This window comes from Apteryx mantelli, chromosome 26, assembly GCF_036417845.1.
Source record: "Apteryx mantelli isolate bAptMan1 chromosome 26, bAptMan1.hap1, whole genome shotgun sequence".
NCBI classification, from domain to species: domain Eukaryota; kingdom Metazoa; phylum Chordata; class Aves; order Apterygiformes; family Apterygidae; genus Apteryx; species Apteryx mantelli.
The window spans coordinates 8,439,354-8,464,840 of NC_090003.1; the positions used below are offsets into that span (position 1 = coordinate 8,439,354).

Genomic DNA, 25,487 nt, shown 5'->3' on the forward strand with positions numbered 1-25,487 from the left:
TTCTATTTTACAAACAGTCTAGGGAGACCTTGTCTGGCCACAGGGGGCTAGACAGATTGGGACTTTCATCCACAGCAGCCACAGGACCAAGCTCCTGTAAAATACAACATACCAGCTCCCAAAGAACGTGCGTCCAAACACCCCATGCTGCTGAAAATGAGTGGAGAACCCCATGAATGACATGGTAACAGCAGACAAGGGCTTGGGAATGCAAGACATGCTGGACAGGGCCAGGAGATGCATGGAAATATTCCACACGCGGCCAGAGGAAGGTGGGTGACAGTAGGCGTGTTTAAAAGGATATGAGGTGGTGCTGAACCAGGAGCAAGCCCAATTATTTTCATTTGTATTCCCCCTGCGCTTTGTTGGTGGTATTTACACATACCAAAGACCTGTTCAGTAACTAAAGCATTTATTTCAGTTATTTATAAATCCACTGACTGACCATTCAGCTTCAATCACTGCATCTTGCCTACAGAGACCTGGGCTACTTGATCAGAGTTTCCACCTTTGCTGTTCCAGACTCTCCTAGAGGTCACCGGCTGAGACTGAAGCTGCCTCAGAGTCTCCAGTGCATCATCTAAAGAAGGGACTGCATGTCCAAAGGGCACGGAGCACATCCACGCAGAGTTTGGTTACTGAAGCGAACCATCCGCAACCTGGCCATTAACATGGTCCACCCTCTGAGAAACCACACGCCGCAAGCTCCTCTTAGAGGACCGGGGTTGCGCCCAGTGCGCTTACCCTGCCTTTCTGCAGTACGTGCACCAATCCTCTTCCGACACCTTTCTAAGCAGTTACACGTTTCCAAGGGGCTCTGACAGCCGGCCGTGGAGTCATCGTTCCCTCCCCGCAACCCATCCGCCCTCCCCTGCTTTTCCCTCCCCCCTGCAAAAAAACCCCCCTCCGTGATGCTGCTCACCCCTGCATCAGCAGCCCTGAATCGAGCAGGTGGTCATTTCATCTTGGCAAACAACCGGAAGCCCAACAGTTAGAAACATCTGTCAGGCCATGACAAATTGCAAAATAACAAACAAGCAAACAGGAGGAAATGTGCATATAAAAAAATTTTTCTCCTGGCATATTGTCAATAAGCTGCAATATCTCCTTCCACAAGGAAAGGATTTAAGTTCTTAAATGATATGATGGTTGGAAATGTCATTTCTTTTTCATTAAAAAAAAACAAAAAAACAAAAAAACCCCCAACCAACCAAAAAATTCCAACCCCAAACTCACAAATTGGTGTTAACAAAACAAGGTAAAAGGACAAATCGCCAAACAACAACAACCGAAAAAATAAAGGTACACGTCAGCATTTGTAATCAAAAACTACTACATACTGTACTTGGGAAGTCTTCTGGGAAAAGATCATTGGCATCTAGTGAGGACATCACTAAAAGTCTTGTGCATATGATATGTATGAGACAATGATGCCATTGGAGGGTGGATGGACGGACCCTTAGGAAACTGTCACTCACAAAACTGTTCCATGACAAGAGAAAAATAAGAGATGTAAAAAGGATTGGTTTTCCCCATCCCCCCCCCCCACCCCGAGTGTTACAGATTCCTTCTTATTTGTCGGAAACAGCCTCTTCTAGTCTCAGTTTATTTGTTTAAAAAAACCCCCAAAACTTCAACTTTTGAAGAAGTCCATCAATTTCTGAGATGCACTTGGTTCCACAGCACCAAAGAGCTTCAGCTCTCTCTTCCCTTGGGCTTTCGGGAAGGGTGGCTGGCTGTGGGACATTCCCAGAGTCGCCATCCCACATGAGAAAGAGAAGTGCTTCTCACGACTTTTCTTTGTGTTCATCTTCTTGAAAAAGTCTCATTGCTCCAGAGGTGTCTGGGCCCAGCTGCAGCAGCCTTGTGCAAGAGGAAGTAGATGAAGCTGCTCTTTTCTCTTCCTTTGGAGACTCCCACTGATTTTGGAGCCCTTTTCAAGAATGCAATTGCTTTATTATTATTTAAAAATAATTCATAGTTTGTTTTTTTTTTTTTCAAAATAGTTGTCTTTTTGTTCCCTTTTTCCATTGCTTAAATTCTAGAAGCTCTTGGCGACTTCTCATTATTGACGATAGGACGTTTCTTCCTGTTGCCATGATCCTCAGAGCAGCTGCCTGTCTCTGGTCCATGCAGAACACTCAAGAACTGGAGCTTGGACATACAAGGGCAAAGGGGAGCAGGGCCTCGAGGAAGAGGAGTATGACGACGTGTAGCTATCAAACCTCCACAGACTGGATTTGGTTCATCTGTGCTCTCATCACCTGGATACTGTTCAGAATTTTCTTCTGGTGTCCTGCTAAAGTGACCCCAACTCGCAGAATGTCCCTTTGGGAGGAAAAAAAACCAAAAACCAAATAAACATCAAAATAACAGAAGAAACACCAGATCTAGCCTGTGTCTGGAGCCCATTCTTTCCACTCTTGGAGGCACATGGAAAGGATGTGCTACACCTTCATCAACGTGAATGCCATTCCCTTCATGCAGATGACGGCTGTTCTTACTACTCTTACACTGTTCTGATGAGACCATGAAGTCATAACCTTTTGCTACTTATCTTCTCTGCTAAAGCATAGCAAGCTAGTGACAATTTTTGCACTGCTTTTTTTTTTTTAATGCATATTAGGCATCTGAGAAAAATGAAGCCCAGGCCAAGAACATGAGTGTGACTCTGCACTGGTCCTATCTCTGATTTCTCGGGCTGGGTTTGCTACTCATCTGCCCAGTAGTGAATAAATCTCAGTCATGAACTCTTTCTGCTATGGAACGGATGACATTCATGAGATTTGACCCCTACCTGATATTGTAACTATAAGGATTTTCCATTGCCTTTTCTCCTCCCCTGACTGTTAGGAACAGACTTAAAAAGAAGTGTGGCAAAACCACTGGTTTTTGAGTTGAAGTCATTGGGCAAGGAAGGGTAAACAGGAAGTCAAAGGAAAGGTAGGAGAAATCCTCCAGCACAAGAGTGACACACGGCAGCTTGCTCCAGACCTCATCTCTCCTTGGTCAAAAAAAGGAGCATAAAGAAGGAAAGCTGGGCGGGTGACTGTGCCACAGAGCTACGCGTTCTGGCTGGTGGCAGCTGACTGGAGACTACTGCAAGCCCACGCTCTCCGAGATCATCCTGCCAGTGAACATCCAAGCCACAGCCTTGCTGCCACTCAGACTCTTGCTCAGCAAAGCAACGGGAAACCTGCTAGAGCATTACGTGACTCTGGCACCAGGGATGGTGTCCTTCACAGTGACTGCTCGCCTTGCTGAACAGGCTTTCCAGTCCGCCCCCTCCACTGCCCAGACGTCTTCCTTGGAGGAGTTTGCTACTTTAAGTTCTGCTTTTGTTCTGATTAGGAACAAAGCTCAAACTTCTCCCTAATGTCTGTAAAATGGAATGAGACTGCGGCCCTGCATGGCCCTGTCCTTCCTAAGCTCTCTGCCCCAGACACAGGTCCTTTGGTGTCCTAGTTGTCCCAGCCTGCAGAAAAAACAGTAGGAAACCTTGCCAGTAGATCAATGTTGAAACCTGCTGGATCTGGTGAATTGAAGCAGCCTTCAGTAAATGTTTAAACTTCACAGTGTCTCTCACATTTAAACAGTGTCTCATGGCAATTCAACTCCGTTTACATGATTACCTCCTTCTGCAAAGCCCAGCAAGCATGAGAAGGTGGTCTCAAGTAAGGTTTCAGCATGATTTCCAAAGGAAAAAGGACTAACTGTCCTCTCTAGGCTTGCCAAAATTGGTGGGGACTTGGGAATGAGCTGAGGGTACTCTTGTTACTGTGGTGAAGGCAAACGAAGAGGACTTGGAAGACAGTGTGATGGACATGGTAAGGAATCAGGAGAAGTATCATTTAAGGCACACTGAACAAGTCCATGAAAAAAAAACAGGCTTCATTATTTGGACTGCCTGCAGAAGCATGTGCTTTTAGATATATTGCAAATAGCAAACACCAAACTGGGCAGGGTTGAGTTATGGTGTGGGTGTGATGTCCTAGTTTGGTATCAGTTTTCCTTCTCTGTCTCTCAGATTATTCGGGCCTTCTCCCTGTAGTACGAACAGAGCCTAAAATGTGCCAAAGTCATCTCCAGGGCCCTGGGGTGGTACCACGGTTACACTGAGACATTCAAAACTGCCACGTGAATTTCCCGGCAGAAAATAAGAATAAAAAAAAGCCAGAAAAGATCAGGTTGGCTGTTCTGCGAATAGATTCTGATTGAGTGGTAGTTTTAAACTGTGAAATTAGGCACCTAATCCAGGCATAAACCTTCCTGGTTTACTGGGCACAGAGACATTGTGGCACTTACAGATGGCTTTAATGCTTAGTGCTTTTTAAGGCAGGGTTTCTACGGCTAACTGCAACCAGCCACAAATCTTTCACAGGCATGAAAGCCCCAGCTAGCCTCAAGAGATTTCAAACCCCACCACAAATGGATTTCAGCTGCCTGCTTTCTCTGAAGAGCTTGCTAAAATTTTGCCACTGAAGAAAGTTTTTAGTGGCTACAGGACGATTTCAGAACAAACTTGAAACCATCTGGGCCCTCAGAGGTCTTTCTTAAGCAGAAATTTGCTTGCAACATGCTCGTTTCTATCAGCAATCAGTCACACATCCAAGAGGACTGCCGAGTCCAAAAGCGTTCTCCAGTTGCTGGAAAACTGCCTGACGCTGCCTGAAATCTCCATTGTTCTGCTTCGTTCCACGGGGGCGGTTTGGAGATCCTAGTGAGGACTTTCGTTTTCACAGTGGGGTCATGCAATCTGATACCCAGTCTGGAGATGAGGCAGAGTGAGCAGAATAGGAAGGTTCTGCACAAACTGAATAGACCAAAAGTGGTTCCACAAGATAGCGACTCTAACATACTGTAAAAGTAAAACCATATCATATAAAAAATAAAAATAGCTTAATAATGGTCAATTGTTAAACTACTGAGGCTTTTTCTACTGCTTTGGGACTAGAAGCCTAGGCACTTACTCTACAGTCATCTGAGATACTACGTCAAAGGTGGTGAAGCCAGCACTGGCAAAGCTCTCCTTGTACTGGCTCATTTTGATGGCATCCAGCCATTCATCCACAGTGTTGAAGCTGGTATAATCTGGGATTGTGCGGTCAAGTAGAGGGAGGTTGATCCTGAAACACAAAAATGGAGAATGAGCAGAACAAGCAGCAGCAAGCGCATATATTTCTGCACCCTCCATCAGCTGGGGGGACCTGGACGAGCACAACTCACTCGAACTGCCTGCATTGCAGTGAATTACGACAGTGCCACCCAGAAAACACTCTGCCTAGCTGAGGGAGGGATTGTGCAGGGCACCGGAGAAGAATGCTGGTCAATCTGTTTCTGGATCAGTTCACCCAGCAGAGGTAGGAACAATCAAAGAGAAGATGATGGGGCGCAGCTCTGAAATCCTGGATGCACAGGGCAGCCAGTACATTAGCAGAGCCGGGCCAGTGCTCTCCACAAGTCACTGCATCCCCCCAGTTCAGGGAAAGACCATACTGCCTGATAAAGCCTTCTTTGCCTCCACTGCATGGGCTTGGGCTACCAAAGCAACCATACCCATCCAGCAATCGTGTGCATGAAGCCATGCTGCTCCTCTAACTGTGCAGAGGACACTGTCCAACTCAATGAGCCTTCTGTGTTCTTCCAAATCTACGCTGGCCAAGGAGAGGAACCAGAGTGACTATTTTTTACTGTCCCTCCTACCAAACAACACAGGCCAAACAGCCTCTGCAATAGCTAGCCCAGAGAAATGCAAGGATGGTGTCCATAAGGCCGTGCAGGAGAGTAAATCTACAAGCGGAAGCCAAAGGACAAGAGAAAGACAGAGATACATACCCAGAGGAGAGAGGTGCCATGGCTTTCAGGCTATTGGGGTTTCGGATCATTTTATCTAAGGTGTTGACAATTTGCCCAAATTTGGGTCTGTGGTTTCGGTCCTTCTGCCAACAGTCAAGCATTAGCTGGTGCAGGGCATTTGGACAGTCCATAGGGGGTGGCAGCCGATAGTCTTGCTCAATAGCATTTATCACCTGCGAGAGAAGAAAAAGAGATCAGTGCAATGGGAATAGTGCCTTCATCCCAGAAAGGAGGAGGTGGCCAAAGAGAAACCCATTTAAATCATAACGTTCTTTTTTCTCAGCTTCCGAAGGTGACTGTCATGGCCAACCATAGGTCCAACAAAGCTGCTCTCTGTCCACTTACCGTTGCCCATCTCAGCCACCTATTCTTGTAGCAACGCCCTGCCCTCCACTCTCTCTAAATCCCAGCCCTCTGCCTTCTGTGGTGTCCTCTGAAGTGACGCCAGCCTTGATCAGCCAACAGCGAGTACTCGTGACGAGCCGTGTCTATCAGTCTCCTAATCCGGGGAAAGAGGCCATCTCCGTTACCTTTCCAAGAATGTGTGATCCTGCAGCTCCAGGCACGAGAAAGTTAGTCAAGAGTCCGTGCTCTTGGCTGGGTGGCTGCACTGCTGCTGCGTCTACACCAGGGTACACAGCACACCGAAACAGCTCACTGGAAGGAGAACATCCCCATCGAGGGAAGGGTCTGCTCTTAAGTGAGCTACAGGCAGGGGAGCTGCCCCTATGTTTTCCTTTCCCCAGTAGTCCTTTCTACTCCCACACCCTGGTCAACATCCTAGTCCTTCCAGGCAGCACTGTCATGTCATGGGACCGGGCTGGGTGTGCTGAGCCAGCAGTGAGAGCTGGATTTCTCCACAGCCCTGTGTACATGCAAATCTGAGCACTGCTTCATCCACACAGGGAAGGCAGGACAGAGACCTTGGTCAGCAGAGCCACATGCAGGAGAACTTTACTACAGCATGCAGAGGAGGGTTGGAGCTCACGTCACCTAAGCCAACCTACAGCTTTGTGGGCCACTGCAAGAAGGTTTGGGCTGCTACCTGTTTGGTCTCTCCTTGCTGCACCACTGGAGCTGGGAAAATATTCAGCCTTGCCACGTACAAGGGAAATAGCACGCACATGGGACTAAGTAGATCATCTTCAAGAGGAACCCCATCTCCCTGTTGCCCAGCTCTGCACTTGCAGTCCACCACCCTTTCCTGGGTAATCAAGGAGGAGGGAGATGCAGGATTTCTTCCAGGGGCATGTGCTTTTCGGAGCCTTGGACACTAGAAACAGGCTTGTGCGTGGCAACAAAAACCAGAAGTGCTGCAGTGACTGAACTCAGGGACCATACTCTGAAATGAGAAGCTCCCCAAGGAAATGATAAAAAAGGGGAAAGAGAGACTGACAAAACCCCGGTGGGGCTGGTGGAAGGGACCTTGGTGTCTCTTGTTCAACCTCCCGCTCACAGAAGGATTATCCTCTGCACTTGATCAGAGTTGGCATGGCTTTGTCCAGCACACTCTCAAGGATGGAGATCCCTTCGCTTGTCCGGTGAGCTATCCCAGGGCCGTACCACCCTCCTGGGGAAGGATTAGCCATGTCTGGACAGCTTCTAGGTGAGTACACTGCTCAACAGAAAGGTTGCATAGAGAAAATGAGATACTGTGGTTGGGACTGGGAGAGCAGCAGGGAAGGGGTGGCAGAGAGGTGACAACGGAGGTGCTGTGGGAGTAGAAAGCTGCCGCTCCAGGTGAGGGTGGGTGGCAGATCCAGGACAAGCAATCCAGGGTGTGAGGTGAGGTATCTGGTAGGATTTAAGATTGATTGCGACTCCAAGGAGGTGAGAGCAGGAGGGCGCTCCAGATATTGATGTGCTTGGGCAAGGTGCTGGGCAGGCTGACCCGAGACAGATGGGGGCTTGCACCACTGCTGCCAAAACGTGCCAGATGGAAGGAGTCCTCCCGCCCATCCCTTCCTCCGAGAGGCAGCCCTGGCCAAACAAGAAGGTGCCCCCACTGGGCCTGTAAAGGCCTAACCTGAGGAATCGCTAGTGTGCTTTGTGCAGCTCTTGGCTCCTGTTCAGGGACTCTCCTGAGAGATGCAAACCGTCCCCTCTCCCAGCTCTCTCTCTGGATGGCGGATCTATCCGAGACAGAAAGGAGGGGAGGGGACACACAGGGGGAGCGGGGCTGGGGAAGAATCATCACACAGGCATCAAGCTCTTGGCTCTGGCATTGACCGATTCTCCAATAAACCACCCGCCTTGCTGCCAGCGGGCGCATCCCGCGAGGGGGCACAGGCTACGCTCGCCGTCTCCTCTCCGCTCCCCAGCTTCCCCGGGTGTTCACACCCTTGGGTCAGGAGGCTAATCTGCAGTGAATATCCGGCACGTGCTAATTTGCAGCAAGGACCAGTAGCAATTAAGTGGTGACAGCTTCTGGGATGCAATGTCCTGCAGCAGGAGAAGGGGGAGAAGAGGCTGGAGGAGGCAGGGGGGAAGAGATGCCGCGCAGCGGGCTGTGCTGACAAGAAGGGCACAGGCTCCGCCATCCCCGCTGGCGGAATCGGCGCTGCCAGAGCACGGAGGGCTGCAGCAGGAGAAACCAGCACGGGAAGAGGTCCAGAGGAGGAGGGAGGGTGGAGGGACAAGGGATGAGGACAGCAGAGGGCTAAGCTTATAGAAGGATGCTGAGGCAGGGAGAAGGCCAGTGACACCTGGCTAGAGGAGATGTGCGAGGCTGCAGGTGATGATGAAGCCCTAACGCGAATGGGAAGGGAATTAGCCCCTGTGAGACCACACAGAAGTGTCTTTCTTTGCAAAACCAGCCAAGGGCTACTGCTTGGAGCTGCTGGGCTACTGGGCACAATTCACTCGCCCCTTCTACATGGCAGAGGAAAATCGGAAAGGGCCTACGTGGTGCTTCTGCCTGGTGAACAGCAACCTGGTGAAGTTGGCTTTGTACTATGTTGGTGCTCTTCAGATTTTTCAGCTTAAATCTGTGACCATTTCCATTAGACTTTTTGGATCCCCACTGCTCTCAGGTCAGTGGGAACATTTCTTTTTCTGTCTGCTCCCTCTCTTCCCTGGCATCTGTCAACTACAGCTGAGGTTGCTCACATCAACCCTATCCTACCACCGTGGGTCTTGTACAGTCCCTAACCTCTGCTGCAGCAGGACAATTGGACCAGAACAAAGGCAAAAGTTATCCCCGTTATTTCTTCCGAAACGGTTGACCTTGGACGCATCTCCCACATTTGGAGAAGGCTCCAGCTATGCTGCAGACCGAGACTAGCTCTAACCATGCAGGGAGCTTTGGCCTTGCGGTCTGCTCCCGATTTCAGTGTTTCTGCTCCTTGTTTCTCTATAACTTACATCTTGATTGGTCATATCCCAGTAAGGCCGCTCGCCATATGACATCACCTCCCACATGACTATTCCGTAGCTCCACACATCACTGGCTGATGTGAATTTTCGATATTGAATTGCCTCAGGCGCTGTCCACCGTATCGGGATCTTCCCACCCTGCAGGAAGAAACAAAACAAAACAGAGGATGGTGAAAGAAAGATTGAGAAAAACTGAAAAAGAATGGTGTCCAGAATATTTGCACCCATTATACTAGTAAAATCCTAGAAGCACTACTGGAAGGGACCTCTGAAGTCTCTGGTCCAAGCTCCTGCTCACAGCAGGGCTATGCCTAACACCAGATCAAGACAGCCATGGCTTTGTCTTAGAAGCCATGTCTTTGTCTTCCAAGCCAAGTCTTGGAAACTTTCCAGGATGGAGAATCTCCCGCTTGTCTGGTGACTTGTCCCAGGATTGCACTTAGGCACTACCTTCTTGGGGAAGAAGCTTTTCTTAATATTCAGCATGATCCTCCCAAGCCACAGGTTTGGCTATTGCCCCTTATTATATCATCTGGCACCACTGTGAAGAGTTTGGCTCTGTCTTCTTTGCAACTGCCCTTCAAGTACTGCAGACCACTAATACATCTCCCCTCAGCCTCCTCTTCGTCATATTAAACAAGCCCAGCTCCCTCCACCTGACCTCGCAGGTCATCAGGCCATAAATTTATTGGGAGTGTAATTACAGGTATCCCACAGTTCCCTCAGCAGAATTGTCCCAGTGTAACGTGCACCCTACAAGACCACACAGAACTGTCTTTCTCTGCAAAACCAGCTGAGGGCTACTGTTTGGGACTGCCGGGCACAATTCCCTCACCCCTTCTACGTGGCAGAGAAAAAAAAAAAAATCAGAAAGGGCCTACGAACGGTTTCATTTGTCGGTACTGACTGCCTACTGCTAGAGTAATCTCTGGAATGCCAAAATGCCCATTGCGCTTGTAGAGCCTTTTGTGGAGAAATGAATGGCGAAGAATTTAGAAAAATCCAAACTGATCCCCTTTAAATCTCCCTCCACCCTTTTGTTGTTAACTAGCTATTTCAGGAGCAGAACAAAAGGAATTAAAACAGCATCCTCTTCAATTGTTCTCCATCTGCGGGCTCTTAAAAGTCAGTGATAGACCGTCCTCCTGAGCTCCTCACGTGTTGGTCTTTTGGCTGATATATACGCATAATCCGGCAGTCTTAGATCCTGCCTGTTTCTGGAGACAGAGATGGAGTGAACATCTTCAGTACGGCATGCTTGGTTACTGATCGAGAGATGGGAGGAACTGGGTACGCAGTGGGCCGCCAGCGATCCTGCTGGGCAACAGCAGCTCTGCAGAAATCAGAAAGACTATTCTCTCCTCCCAGAGAGGAGTTATGCACATCAGTGCACAACACTGACATACACAGCGTGCGGCCACGGGCTTTGCAATGTTCTGCCTAAGCCCTTGCAGCCTCCTCATTTCCCACGAGCGTCTTTGGACTTCGGCCATTCCCAACTCAAGGGACGTTCTCAGGGGAAAATCCTCCCCTGTGCTGGAAAATAAGCAATTTTATCTGAGGTTTGTGGCTGCGAGATTAAGATTATATTTTGTCACTGGGTAACTATCACATCTTATTATGGGTCTTCTAGGACTTAATAGGACTCAGACTCTATACATGCTAAAATAATGAAAAAACATAATGTTCCTTAAACTTCTCACAGCCACAAACCTCAGACAAAATAACTTTTTTTCCAACAGTGGGGAAGACCAAGCATTCCGTACAAAAGGCGATGTTCACTCCATCTCTGTCTTCACAGACAGGCATGTTCTTTACAGAGATCCTGACAAGCAGTGGATTTAAAAATTGACTAGAAAATAAGCCTTAAAATGGGAATTATAGAATGTGGGTATTTGGAGGAGTCTCATGGGAGCTCATTTCAGTGAGATGAGTGAAATCTCCCACCTCCTATTGTACCTACCTACAAGTACAATAATAGGAATAAAAAAAACACAGTAGTAATCACCAGAAGCTCCCGTGTGTTTAGCTTGAGAAAAAGAAAGTTAATAGGCATAAGGATCACGATGTGCAAATACTTACAGGAGAAATAAATTTTGCTAATGTTTCTAAAACCTGTAGGATGGCTGTATTATTAGAAAAGCCAACGGTTGATGTGCGAAGCTACACAAGTTCAGAAGAGAAGACAAGTGCACATTTTTAGGTGTTGGGTAATCAACCACCGTTGCAATTCACTCAGAGCTACGGCAGATATCACCGGCAGCTTCAAAAAAATCCAGGAGACAATTTCTTACAGATCATGCCCCAGCTCTATCACAGCTCATTTCCAAAAGTCCTATCATAGGCATTGTGCTGGATGATAGCAGAGATGCTCTCTGCCCTTATAAACAATGACGTCTATGCAAACTACTGGCTGCAGTCTTACTTAACAATAACAGTCTCCAAATTAGCCTTTAGCCCTGGTGTACGTTATGTAGTTGAGACAGGCAACGAGTCCCCAGTGATGCTTACGTCACTGATACTGCAGCATCCCTGGGAGGGTGTTACAGGCCATTTCTGAGAACATTTCTTTCGCTGTTTAATTCAGCGAGTATCTGCAACACGCTTTGCCAAGCACGGATTCACACTTCCGTCTATCACTTCTGGGGCAGAGTCCATGACAAGACATGAAAAAGGATCACTGCCTCCCAGACAGCACAACTGGATAGTGGCAGGACAAAACCAACCCTTGCAGCCCTGGTGACAAATCCGTCAGGTTGGCATCTTGGAGGACCCCAACCTGGGCCACACTGGATGGGTGCAATGCATCATCCCCAGCTAAGGGCTTTATGAGGGACATGTACATGTGTGCAAACGTGGTGGAAGAATGCTCAGTTATTCACAGGAATGACTATAGGGCCCTTCCCCATCAGCAACTATTGGAATGACATCTGGGTAGGACCTTGCAAGAGAAAAATCTTTCCTGGTTCATTTCATCAGTCTTTTCCTATCTGACACCTTCTCTCCATTTTTGGTACCCTGACAAAAGCATTCCCAACCTGTCAACAGGGAATCCTCCCGTCTCTCTCCCCGACGCTTTGCTTAAACACCCATTCCTCCCCCTTTAGAAGGGCAGTTTTACCAGTGCACTTGTGTAGGTGGGATCAGAGGTGTCATCCTCCAGAAAACGGGAGAGGCCGAAGTCAGACACTTTGCAGACCAGGTTGCTGTTCACCAGGATGTTGCGGGCGGCCAGGTCCCGGTGCACGTAGTTCATGTCGGCCAGGTACTTCATGCCTGCTGCGATGCCCCGCAACATGCCCACCAGCTGGATCACGGTGAACTGCCCGTCATTTTGCTTAGGGGAAGAGAGGAGGAGGCCACATGAAAGGAGCATATCCACAGCCTGCCATGGCATGAAGTCAGAGAAACAGCAAGTAGCCTCTGTCTATACAGCATGTCAAGACATAGTCATGCCGCAAGAACTGTAAGTTGCCTCTCAAAGCATGACGGTGGAGAGCTCGCAGGGGCTGGAAGTCACTCTCACACCCCTTATGGACATCACTACGGATGGGTGCTGCATGCAAAGGCAACAGCTCTGCCACACCTTGCACAGGAAGATTGAGGAAGGCTAATCTATTCCTATTAAGCAGGTTATCTCCCTTCAACACAATGAATTATTCATCTCAGACTGAGACCTATAAATATTTAGGCAGAAAAGCTGGAGGTGAAGTTCTGCTGTGATAAAGCTAATAGCAGAACGTCCCTCCATGTTCACAGAAGCAGAGTTTGTAAATGTATCTGTGGGCAGGTACACATGTAGGCACGGCCTAAGGGTACAGCTGAACATGTGCATGTGCACATCTGCCACGATGCTGTCCCAGCTGCAGGGGACACTGGGCAGTGAAGAACAGTGTTATATTGGCACAGCATCACACCCACAGGGACTCTCCCCCTCCAAATCCTCCTCTGGCCCAACACATCTCTGGGGCAGTGCACTCTTAGGACCTCATACCCGTAGGAAGGAGTCCAGTGAGCCGTTCTCCATGAACTCAGTGATGATCATGACTGGAGAACTCTTGGTCACCACTCCCTCCAGGTGGATGACGTTGGGGTGGTCAAATTGCCCCATGATGCTTGCTTCACTCAGGAAGTCCCGTCTCTGCTTCTCCGTGTAACCAGACTTCAGGGTCTTGATGGCCACAAAGATCTCTCTCTTGCCGGGAAGCTTAAGATGCCCACTGCACACCTCACCAAACTCTCCTGTTAAAAGAGAGAGAAACAGGTATGGCGTGTTGGCCTCCCAGACCTCTGCCTTCTTCGCTGAGGAACCCTTCTACAGGGCTCCAGCCATGCCCACCCTTGAGCTGTGCACGCGCAACCTGTTTTGCGCTTCTTCCTCCGTTCTCCACCAAGAGCCTCCCTTTAGGTGAATGAATCCTCTTGGTGAGGAGCACTGCACACTGTTCTGTTTCTGCACATGGGAGAACTCCTTGTCTCCAGCACTGGACATGCTTCAAAGTCCAGCTTGTTCTTGCTAGTCGAGGCAGACTGGGGCTAAGTATAAGACCTTACTGAAACTCTTTTATGGGTGAATTCATTCTTCAGTCTTCCTAGTACACGTACATCCTCACCAAGGCCTGGGATCATGAAGGAGAGTGTATTGCTGAGGGCCAGACATACATTCACAGTTTACCTACCTGCCCCAATCACCTGCTCGATTTTGACACAAGAGATATCGATTTCTTTTGCAAATTCCCTGACAGCCTCATTTGGATCTTCATAGGTGAAAGGGTCGATATAAATCTTCATCCCTGGAGTCACTGCATAAAGGTGAAGGAGAGAGTCAGACAGACAGATGCAAATGGAATGGCTGATAGTTACATCAAGAAAAGGAGTAATCTGTGTGTGTGTGCACGGGGTTGTGCGTGCACAAGTGTGTGTAGGGATGTGTGCATATGCCTGTGTGCGTGAGCATGCGTAGGCACATTTGTGTGTGCGCATCTGGGTGCAAGTGTCTGCGTGTGGGGGCGTGAGCACTGGTGCATATGTATGAGACAAATGCTGTCAATGATGAACACCTTTTTTGACCTCAGCAAGTCACATAACCAAGGGCACGAAACAGACAGCAAAGCAGTTTGAGAAGGACTGGGTGAGGTTGGACTGCTGAACCTCTCAGAACGGGTCTGACCAGCATCCTGTCATGTTCTGAGAGGTTCCTGCAACACTGAGGGCTTTACAGGCTCTCCATGCCTTAGTCATTTGCTAACCAAATGCTGTAGGCTCTCCATGGGAATTGCTGGTGGGAAACTGAGCCTTGGATCAGCCTCTTGAGTGACGATGTGGCTAAAAAGCCACCCCCCCCAAGCCTGTTATCGCTTCATCTGTATCCTGTGGCATCTAGCCTATTTCAACAGTTGTGAAGGCACAGCTATTAAAGCCGTCCCAGCCTGAAGCTGTCATGTTAGGCACCAGACCCTAGGAGAAAGTGTGAATGTATGTTTACACATGCAGTAAGGACTGGCAAACAACTGAGAGTTGCATTTACATAATTTTCCTTTAAGAGTGTCATTTTTACTGGTAAGTTATAGCAACACCAGCCAGCACACTGCTATTCTGGCTCAGAGGTGCAATTCAGCTCTCCACCTCTTGGGAAATGTTTTTGGGTGTAACTGCAGAAGCTACTGGTGTTCTCCAGGTACAACCATTTTTTTTTGGATAAGGCCCAGGTCTGTACAGGAACAGGTGTAAAAAGGCCAGGAATCCTGAAGCTGCAAGTATAACATGAGGTAAGTAACAACTGAGATTCAAAACACAGCAGAATTACAGTGACAGGTCTCTAGTGAGAGGGGAAAAAAAGGAATTCTAGAGGACATGCAGCTGGGGAGAATGAGGAGGCATTGGGATGAGGCAGGGTCTAGCTGGTACTTGATGGAGCAAGAGTTCAATCTTGAAGAGAGTCAGAACGCGAAGGCTGCTTTAGAGAACGCTCCATCAAGTGCACGGTGAGGTTGAAAATAGGGATTTTAGATATGAACGAGTGCCTTGCAATACACAGGCATGTCGGAAAAGGTACGCTGCAAGGGAGGGAGGGGATTCTGGGAGCACCAGGATGGGCTCTAGCAAAGGCACCACGACGCACGTGGGTTCTCGCAGGAAGGACAGCACTCCCCAGGGTGTGGGTGAGTCAGGGTAGGGGTCTGGCTGCTGCACACAAGCTGAGCAAAGCTCAGGAATTGAGCAGCAAGAAAAGGTGTGGTTCTGGGACCGCAGCGCAGTAGATGGTCAGGCTTCAGAAGCACACGGAGGGGCGTGTTGCAGAACACGCACGGATGACCACAGCAGGGTTGGCACCTGACAGCATGCGTGCCCAGAGAGCACAGACCCTACCAGGCAAGACAGGGATCTAGATCATACGGGACATTGGAGGTGGGAGATGGAGGTGACATGCGTGGGTGATCTAGACCATGCTTGCCAGCCCGAGTTGTGATTACAGGGGATGCAACGTGCGGGCTCAGGAGTGCGTGCTGTGGGCTACAGCAGGAGTCTAGGAGTGACGTGGTGAAGCGGAGGTAGGATTCAGCAGATGCATGCTGACACGGCGGGGCTGCCGGACACAAGCCAAGGGGCATATAACAGTTCAGATCCCTCCAACGACTCCCTGGAAGAGCTCCACCTTTTCAGTCCCAAGGGCAGAAGCTTTCTCGGGGCAGGGATCAGAAGGCATCTGGGCGATATTTCTGAGAGCCCTGGCCAACAACAGAGCTCTTTCTTTCTAAGCATGCACACGAGAGCCTGGCTAGGTGGGCCCGAGCCCTTCCCGCACGACACAAGGAATGAGTGAACAAGAACACAAACCGAAGAGCGAGCGGACCCCCAGGCCTGGCGGGGGGCCGCGGTACGTACTGTGGCCACTGGTATAGTGCTGCAGCTTGTCGGTGTACTCGGAATCAGCACGCTCAAAGCCCCGTCTTCTGGAAAGAAAGGGAGTCCTGAATGCTGGGCACGGGTCAGGCTGGGGTTGAGGAATGGACTGCACAGGCATCCCTTTCCCCCCTAAACCTTCCTCTCTCCATCCTCCCCTCTTGCGCCCCTGCCTCCTTTTCCCCTTGCTGCCCTCTCACCCAGCCCACTGGTGCCCAGTCTGGAGACTCATGCAAGCCTGGGTTGTGCTCTTGGGTTGACCTACCTGTTGCACACAATCACGATGACGACCAAAGCAATGAGGAACACCAGCCCTGCCGCGGAGGAGCCAATGATGAGCGGCAGCTTCTCCTGGATGCTGGTCTGGTACTCAGCTGACACACAAGGAGGAGGGAACTGGTTATTGCGGCACAGGCTGGGTCCACGCTAATAAATACATCAAGGCCAGAACATGGGCCCCTGCACTGACCTGCGTTTTCAGGGCCATTGCTAACGTGCTTCCTGGCATGGTTTTGGCCTGTGCCATCTAGCACCATTCTGGGCACGGCTCAGGGTTGGCTGTGACAGGGACTCTTCCCTAACAGGAAGGTTGGATGGAGCTATCCTTTTGGGGTGGGAAAGCTTAGGCTTGTGGATGCAAGCTGTGCCTTAATACCTGGCCTCAGGGCCAGAAAACAGGCTTGGCCTGTTTTATTTAGCAGTACAAATTTAGTAGATAGGGACGCTAGCTCTGTATTTGTCACAGACAGCTACACAGAGAAGAAGCATGGAATTTTGTTTCCTCTAAATCCAAATGAGTGGACAGGTCTCCATGCCAACAACGCTTGGGCAGAAATTGGCCTAGTCTGTGCAATTTCCTGCATGGACCACCAAGTGCCCATGCCTCTCTCCAGGTCCTGTATCAGATAAATGTATCTGTCTAGTCAATGATGAGACTACCAGCAAGGGGATCAGCACTGCTGCCAGTGCATCTCCATCTTGCTCAAGTCTCTCTGCACCCTTGGGTCCTACATCACCGTTATGCAGAGGCAGCTGAAGACTCACCTTCAGTCATGGTCTGGAAATACATCTTGCCGCTATACCGGCCATAACCAGCTACGGTACGTGCCCGCACCTGGAAGACGTAGATGGTGCCAGCTTTGAGGTTTTGCACTGTCACGGTGTTGGTGGGGCTCTTCACTGTTGTTGAATTTAATTCACTCAGATCCTGTCAAGAAAACAGATTTGTCATCAGAAAACAGAGTCCTGCTCCAGAATCAGGTGATATATGTCTAGAAGGAAACACAGAAGAAAAGAGCAATGTAAGTGGCATAAGTTCAGTGAACAGGGAGACCATGGAGCTGAACAAAAAGGCCGTTTTCCTGACTCTTCCCCCAGGCAGGGAGCCACAGAAGAACATATGTGACTATCACTGGGCTAGCACACGTCTAGAAATGCCCTGAGGAAGGCATTAGCTACAAACCTAAGTTAGCTTTTCCAGACCTTGAACTCAGTGGGAATGGGAGCTGCTTTTGTTTTCTGCATCCACTTTCTCTTAGCATTGTCTTCCTTTCTCATGCTCTCCTTCTGTGTCTGATCCAACCTTGGACCCTTTCCATTTGTTCTTCTTTGTTCTTCCATCCGATGGATAGCCTTTGCAAAATGCTTGAAGGACTTGCAAAAACTATTTCTAAAAAGTCATGTTTTACCAGCCAAAAAAAGCCAAAGAGAAATGCCAACCAACTTAATTTGGCAGACAGCTCTTCTGAGCGTCTGCACGGCAACAATCTGCTGTAGTTCCTGGAGCAAACAGAGCCACATGTACAAAGCTAGTCCAAGACTGGGTGCCAAATCACAACACACATCTGAACCTGTGGGATCAGGTGCATTAGAAGAGCTGCTCAGATCTGGTAACAGGGTGTTGCTGGACACTCTGGGGATGGATCCTGGGGTCCAAAGCTCCTAGACTTTTATGGGGAATATTGTTTAGCAATAGCATTTGGGGATGTCAAACCACAAGAGCCCTTCCCCTCCCAGCCAAGCATCTGCTGAATGCAAGGTGGTCTTGACCTCCATGGTCACGGACATCTCCTTTGTTTCACCGCAGGACTAGGCATCACCAGAAGCTAGCAGCAGGCTGTATGGATGTATTCAGTAGGGTGATCTCCTTGATCACACAAACCTTAAGGGAAGGCCACGTTAAAACATTGCAATTGTCACCTTAATCTCACCATCAGGAAGCAGAGAGACCAGCCAGCCAGGGTGCCTGGGTCAAGCTGCTTTCCAATAACATTTAATCAGGTGTCGAGTGCCTCACACAAGAAATCTGAGCCCCGGACGGAAGCAACGTGGATCCCAGGCACAGACGGGGATTGAGGGAAAGTGATTAGCAGAGCTCCCAGCCAACATCTCCTCTTTATCCTCTAGCTCTCACTGTTTTCCTTGGGGCTGCTGACCCCAGACAGAGCCCCCTCCAAGGGCTTGGGCAGCATAGGGGAATGGGAGGTCTCGCTCCATTCTGGGGAGGCATGGGAAGCATCAGGCACAAGCTTCAGTCCCAGGCTTGGGAAGGTTGCTCCCTTGCACGGCTGATGTCCAGGAAAGTCCTCATGGGCCAGGTCGCCCCTTGTGCTGGCACACAGCAGCTCTGGGACCAAACTGGAAGGAGCCCTTGCCAATTGTCCTCGGCATGAGCCCTGCCCTGGGGATGCTGGGAACTCATGGGTAACATGAAGGCTACACCCAACTCTACTCCTACCTGTACTAACCGGCTGTCAACCACCACGGTTCCCCTTTCCCTTACCTTTCAGCTGACCCTGTTAACCAGCATTGCTTCCACGCAGTAAAGGGCTCCTGCATCTCCTAACACATTTGAGCCGAACATCTTCAAACAATTGCAAAATTGCTTAGTGCATACGCTAAGCCCAACGTTTCACCTAACGAGGGGTGCTAATTAATCTGTGCAGTGTTTGAAACTGCACAAGCAGTGCAGTCAATCCCTGCCACGATGCGGGAGAAGCTAGGAAACCCTGCTAGGTTTCCCGCTAGGAAATCACACAACTTGTCACCACAGACTGAACATGTCTTGCAGAGTTTCGGAAAGCAGCCTTTGCATGGAAATGCTCACCTCTCCTGCAGGCTGGGTGGGTGGGTGTTCAGGTGTGTCCCTTGGTGAGGGTGTGCAGAACTAGACGCATTTGCACCTTCTGCAAACCCACTCAAGAGACTTACTGTCCCTTCACCATTCCCACTGGAAACCCTTTTCATCCTGCACATTCCCGCAACTCTCTCAGATATCACTGGCAACACTGAAAGTCTCCAGGTCCCACATTCTTGGGATGAATTTGGCAGCCTTGAACAGAAACTACTCTGCCCTTTCTAAAGGAAAACAATTTTTTTGTTTTTGCTTTTTTTTAATAAGACAAATATTGCCAGGTCTGTTGGTGCCTCTTGGAGGTAAAAAAATACATTAGGGAGAGGACCACAGTGAAGGGGGGTTGTGCAGTGTTTGGGTGACAATCTGCACTGACTTGCTCTAAGTACAAGGGAAAGAAAAATCATAATGTTGCCTCTGTACAGGCATTTTAAATAATATCTAGTAATAGGAATGTTGTTAATAATATGCCAAATTGAAACAAAAATATACCTTTGTTTCAGGTAATGTGAACAGCTCCCTTTGTTAACATCAATGCACTTATTCTAATTTTTAAATTTATGTCTTTATACAGAAGAGAATCAATTTAAAATGCAGAGCCAAAACACTTGATCTAAGATGCATATGCTACTACCCTTACATTTGAACTGTTTTTATGCTAATAAAATATAATTTCCTAACAGGAAAAAATTCCCATTAGAAATAATTTAACCAGCTCCAGAGATATTTTCTGAGCATTCAGAAGCACATGGGACAGTTTGCAATAAAACATTTTGGAAGAAAATCACATCTGTGCAGACTGGCAATGGAGTGAGAGCACACCTGGGATGTGTCACACACCCTATCCAGACTGAGATTCCAAATGCAATATTGATGAGAAACAGGGGAAGACCACGGCAGATCCAAAGCTATGCATTTTGGGATTGCTTCCAGGGATCAAGTCAATGGCTTTGAATTTTCAAAACTCAGCACTGCAATGGCTAGATTAATGCGAGATTCAATTCTGCCAACCAGACAGAAAAGGAAATAACATCACTGCATTGCTGAAAACGCAAAAATGGAGAAGCCTGGAGGGACAACTCCGTGGAAAGCCCTACTCAAAAAAGCAAACCAGAAGTCAGGATGCCTGCGGGACAGGATGGAAGAGACAGTGGAGAAGATGGTAGTACCACTGTCTAAGCGACCAGGAGGCGCTGGCCAGGTCCATGATGAGTCACACCTTCTCCAATGACACTGTAAAACTAGTGTCTAGGCATTAGAAGAGCAGTTGTGGTTGTAACTGAGATGATCCCTCAATACGTAGATAAACTGGCACAGTAAATGAGGAGAGAGTAAATTCAGAACTGATCGAAGGGAAAGTATCCTGCATCTAAAGCACTCTTGACTCACCATCTGAAGCATAAGACGACATGAGCTATTGGCAATTGCTGAGAGATCAGACTGTGTGTGTGCAACTGGGACTTCAGAGTTATGAGAGTAAAGGCTAACAAACGCAGAGGCGTTTTGGAAAAGAGACAAACCCACTGCCATTGGCCAGGTACTGACCTCTAGCTCTCGCTTATCCCTTTTTTTCTTCCACATGCTTCCAAATCCTCTGACATTTGTTTGCTGCTGGACTGGATACATCTAAGCTTTGAGCCAACAATCCCCTTCCAAGAAGGACATTCATCCTGGTTGCAGGAGATAAAGACTGGCCTTTCTTCTTGCACCAAAGCACCAGCAAGAAACGGACCAAGACATTCAGATATCAGGACAGCAAGAGCCTCAGCACCAGCACGTGGCACTGCCCCTCCTCAGCACGCTGAGGGGCCAAGCCTGCAATATTCACTCTGGCAGGGCTTGTGCTCCACTCGCAAGCTTGCTCCCATGTAAGCCATTGCTTGAGAGCAGCTCAGGCCACTTATCCCTGCAGTCAGTGACACCCCGCACCCTAATCTCCGAGAAGGGTGGCAAATAGATGCTCACCCTGTGGATGGCCACCAAGCCCAGCCATGAACAGCAGCTTCCCCTTTAGACAGAAATTCTCTTTCTTTACAGCCTCTCCCAGAAAATAGGGGAGAGGGGGAGGAAAGAGAGGGAGAAAGAATAAGAGAAAGTAAGAGGAGGAGAATGACCTCCCTGAGATCTTCTGTCTCTGCTTAGAGTGTCCCTGGGGAAAGGACCCCTCTTGCTTTCCAGATCTGTCTTGTTACCTTCTCATCCATCTTGCTACGTATTCTGGGATCATTTCCAAGGGTCAAATAAATGGCTGTGATTTATGCAATATAGGTCAGGACCTATTTAACAGCTTACAAAGAAACTCCCCCCTCCCTGTTCTCCCTCTGGCTCTTGGTGATGAGAAAATAGGTCACAGGCAGGCAGTGGGGGGGATTAATCATTTCTTCCGGCAACTGCTGGGAAAATATTTTCAGTTCCATTTAATCATAAAGCTTTTTAATTAGTTAGTTTGCAATTTTTAATGTATAGTTTATAAGCTCTTGTGCAGGGGGGCAGATTCCTGGAAGGAGAAATCTCCTGCTCCCCATTCCCCATCTCCCCTGGGTAGCACGGGTGCAGTTTGCAGCCACACAGAGCTTGGCAGGCTCTGGGAGGGCACAGCAACATCAACACGGTCTTCAGATCCCTCAGCAGCCATACAGTTTCAGTCCCGTGATTTCCTCCCATTCTGTAGGATGAACACCCTGCCACAACCCTGGCTTGCTGATCCCTCCGCCCTCTTGGGCAGGTAGGAGGTGGAATGGGCATGTTCCAGAGCAACTGAAGAGCCACAGCTGTGGGATCCCTTCTGTCACCTCACATCAGCATCCCCAAAGCCCCTAGTGCATCCTGTACCCACCACAGGAGTCCAGCCCAGCTTCTCTTTGGCACAACGCACAGCTACAGGGGGCTCAGGCCGCCACATGCAGGTAGCAAACTCACCTTTAGCGTAAATGCACTGACAGCATGACACCAAACCTCAAAGACTGGCCACTTGCTAGTGCGGTCCACCTTGGCACAACATGTGCTCTGTGGCATCCCTACCATCCCCATTCTCCACTAATGACCCAGCAGGTGAAGGGAAAATTTAGACCCTGGATCTGGACCCCGGTTACCTAGCTCTTCCCACAACTGGCCCACCTGCTGCAAGTACTGGACAAGTGAAGGAAGGAGAAGGTCCTCTGGGAAGACCAAGAGTTTTCCATTCTCTTTCACACATACTTGGGATATCTAAGCAGCCAACAGGGTCATCGCACCCATTGCTGGGCTCTGAAGGGTTAACAGTCACTGCCACCCACAAGGGCCAACTGCAGCAAGAAAAGCAATGTCCTCATGCAAAGCTTTGCACCACCTCCTCCCTTATGGACCCCACAGCTGGACTCTGCTGAGGTTCTGTAGTACCTTCTCATAGTATTGCAGCTCATAATCCAGGATGACGCCGTTGGGTTGGTCAGGCTGAGACCATGAGAGGGTAATGCTGTCCACAGTGCGGCTGACCTGATGCATGATGGACACAGCAGAAGGAGCTGGAAGAGAGAAAGAGAGAGAAAGGTCTCAGTCGGATGCTTGCACAGACAGGACCTGCATCCTGTGGCTGGGGACAGCAAGGTGGGTATTACTGCTACATGGAGCTACTGAATTCACTTCTAGCACTCACAAGGCCATCCTGGGGTTAGGAGATCCAGGCTTTTGCTGTTTGGAGAAAGCAGTTAGGGGAGGACGAAACATTTCTACTGTTCACCAAGAGTTTGTAATTAGGAACAATGTAGGGCAGCATCTCTGGCAGGAAAGCTGGAAAGAGATTATTCCTTTCCCGGGCGAAATGAACCCAGGGCTGGAGCAATCACAGCCTTGTTCCTCTGGAAAAGTGCTCCCGGCCCAGCAATACGCAATCCTCCCTGCTTGCCATAGGGAGGTAGGGGGTTTTGTACTTCAGCATTTGCTTAAAGAAGCTGTATAAGACGCAGGCAGCTACGGGGAGCAAGCGGCTCCTCTCCGCCTTGGTGTGCTGGGTCTGCAAGCCGCACGTGCCAATCAAGGGAGGTGCATCCAGCAGCCTGAGCAGGCAACGTAAACCTGACCTGACATGCTGACAGCGGTGAGTCCCCTGGAAATAACATACCCCCAGACGCCACATCTCCCACCGAGCACAACGGGACCTTCCAGCAGCTCCTCAGACAACCCTGCCAGCTGCCCACCCCCTGCACTGCCCTGGGTTGCCTACACGGCTTGACACACGGCTGGGTAGGGACACTGCAGTCTTAGCTGGTGCAACGCTGCGGGAAAACCGTCCTCCAGGGACCTGTGCCAAGAAGCAGATGGGGCGGGGAGCTCACAGCACAGAGCTGCCAGCTCTCTGGGAAACCCTGAGTGGGTCTGATTCTGCTTGCTCTGGACCTGCATGAGCACCCTGGTCTAGTTTTAATCTGGTCAGCTCAGGTATTGGTAGCAAAGATGCCACAGCAATGCAGGCATTCGCCTTGAGCCCTCCACCCTTGCAGGAGGAGCTGACACACATACGCCCTTGCTGCCTCCTCCTCACTGGGGCTGAGACTGGCAAGATGAGCGCGTGTCCTTGCCTACCCCATACCCAGGCAGCTGATGGCACTGCCAACACGGCCTCTACTGATGTCAGTCTGGAGGCCACCCCAAATCTCAATTGATGTCACTCCAGCCTTGGCAACCTCAACCTGTTTCAATCCAGCCTCGGAGAGAGCTAACTCCAGCACAAAGTCAGCCCCGGCAAGCCTGCCAGAACCAACTCACTGCATTGGCAGCTTCAGGGTGGAGGAGAACCCTCAGGGGGTGGGAGAGGGGTGGAGAGCGGTAGCGAGAAAGCTTCCCCATCACTCTCATCACAGGCCTGGTCACAGATGGATGCAGAAAGGCTTGCACTCAGAAGGGCTTTTACCAGGTCCAACCCTTTCAATATTTCATGGAAGAACTCATTTGACAGCTCTGAGAAACAGCTTGGAGGAGCAGCACACAAAGTAAAGCACCTCTCACCCATCCGCAGTCCAGTTTCCCTTGGCATCATGAGCAGTGGCAGAAATCATACCAGCTGAGGACTTGCCACAGGGCATTTCTCAGATTGCGCTGCTTCAACCAGCTTGGCTGCAGCACGTCCAGCACAGCATCGTAAAGAATTACAGCTGAGCGACCCTTGTCAAGATATACCACCAGAGTACATTGTCCTGATCCACCGTCTTTGTCTCTTCACTTATTTACCAATTTGCTGGATTCAGTCAACCAGACCAGCGTGGCTCCGAGGAGGTGTACTCCATGTGGGTCAAGGGGATTAGGGATCAGGTGTGGGAACGGCAAGAGCAGCACAAAACCTGCCACCATGCTGCTGCACCGTTTCCTTTCACCTGCCCTGGTTTCCCCAGTCATGAAGCAAGGTAAAATATGTGTCAGCCTCAGCAAGGTAATGGAGAGCTCTGGGTTTGTCCAGCCCTTCTTAAAACTGAAGAAGGGCAAAAAACAGATACTTATGCCAAAGTCTTCACATGCTCTGTTACTTAAGCATCCCCTCATCCCAAACTCAAAGCCCTGCATGCCAACCTGAGAGTGCACGGCTTCTGCAATGTCTCTCCTGCTTCTCCAGGCCACATCGAGCAAGTTAAAAAAAGATAACAGCTACAGCCCTTTGCGTGTGAGTCATTTGTGATCAGCCATGACCAAGGATTCTGGGACCTTGGTGAACCTGCCCTCGTATAGCTCAAGAGCACAGAGCAAACAGATGAGGTGGGCTCACTGCTCATCTGATCTGGATGCAACACACTTAAGGACACTTTCAAAATGCCACCACAGATGCTGTCAAATCCTGAGCCACTCCACACAACGCCATGTGAGTTTGTGACAGACAGTGCTGCACATGGGAAATCCAAAGGCAAACACAGTTGCAAAAGCACCACTCAAATTTACCCCTGCTCTATTTTGGAAACAGCAACGTATAGTCCCTGTGCTGTTCTCTGACATATGTGGGGTTGCATCCAACAGCAGAAAAGCTGCACCCAACAGGAGCACATGACATTGCGATCCTTGATAAGGCACATACACCAGCACCTTGGGGAGGGGGCAGGTAGGATGAATTAGTAAAGCAACTTCCATGGTCTTCCTGCACCTGGGGCAGAGCAGTATCTCTGCATAGGCAGAAACCTCCACTATTGCATCTTCTCAGTAACTCTCTGATCATGCAATTCCCTGAGGTCTCTTATTATAATAGAATCACAGAAATATT

The 25,487-nt window shown here is 49.4% G+C and overlaps 1 protein-coding gene across 4 annotated transcripts in view; it reads right to left on the reverse strand.

Moving 5' to 3' along the window:
* Positions 1 to 395: 395 nt before the first annotated feature.
* Positions 396 to 25,487, reverse strand: part of EPHB2 (EPH receptor B2) — a 127,599-nt gene continuing 102,507 nt past the window's right edge. Inside the window, exons 6-16 of one of the 4 annotated variants that reach the window (XM_067311104.1) lie at positions 22,646 to 22,770; positions 17,179 to 17,341; positions 16,400 to 16,508; positions 16,117 to 16,181; positions 13,911 to 14,033; positions 13,226 to 13,473; positions 12,353 to 12,568; positions 9,220 to 9,369; positions 5,836 to 6,029; positions 4,971 to 5,126; positions 396 to 2,328 (exon numbers count right to left, since the gene is read on the reverse strand). In XM_067311104.1, coding sequence (XP_067167205.1) covers positions 2,220 to 2,328; positions 4,971 to 5,126; positions 5,836 to 6,029; positions 9,220 to 9,369; positions 12,353 to 12,568; positions 13,226 to 13,473; positions 13,911 to 14,033; positions 16,117 to 16,181; positions 16,400 to 16,508; positions 17,179 to 17,341; positions 22,646 to 22,770 — 1,658 coding nt within the window. In that variant the 3' untranslated portion in view covers positions 396 to 2,219. Of the gene's footprint in view, positions 2,329 to 4,970; positions 5,127 to 5,835; positions 6,030 to 9,219; positions 9,370 to 12,352; positions 12,569 to 13,225; positions 13,474 to 13,910; positions 14,034 to 16,068; positions 16,185 to 16,399; positions 16,509 to 17,178; positions 17,342 to 22,645; positions 22,771 to 25,487 lie in introns of all 4 variants that reach the window. The other 3 variants (XM_067311102.1, XM_067311103.1, XM_067311101.1) reach the window with 3 other exon arrangements.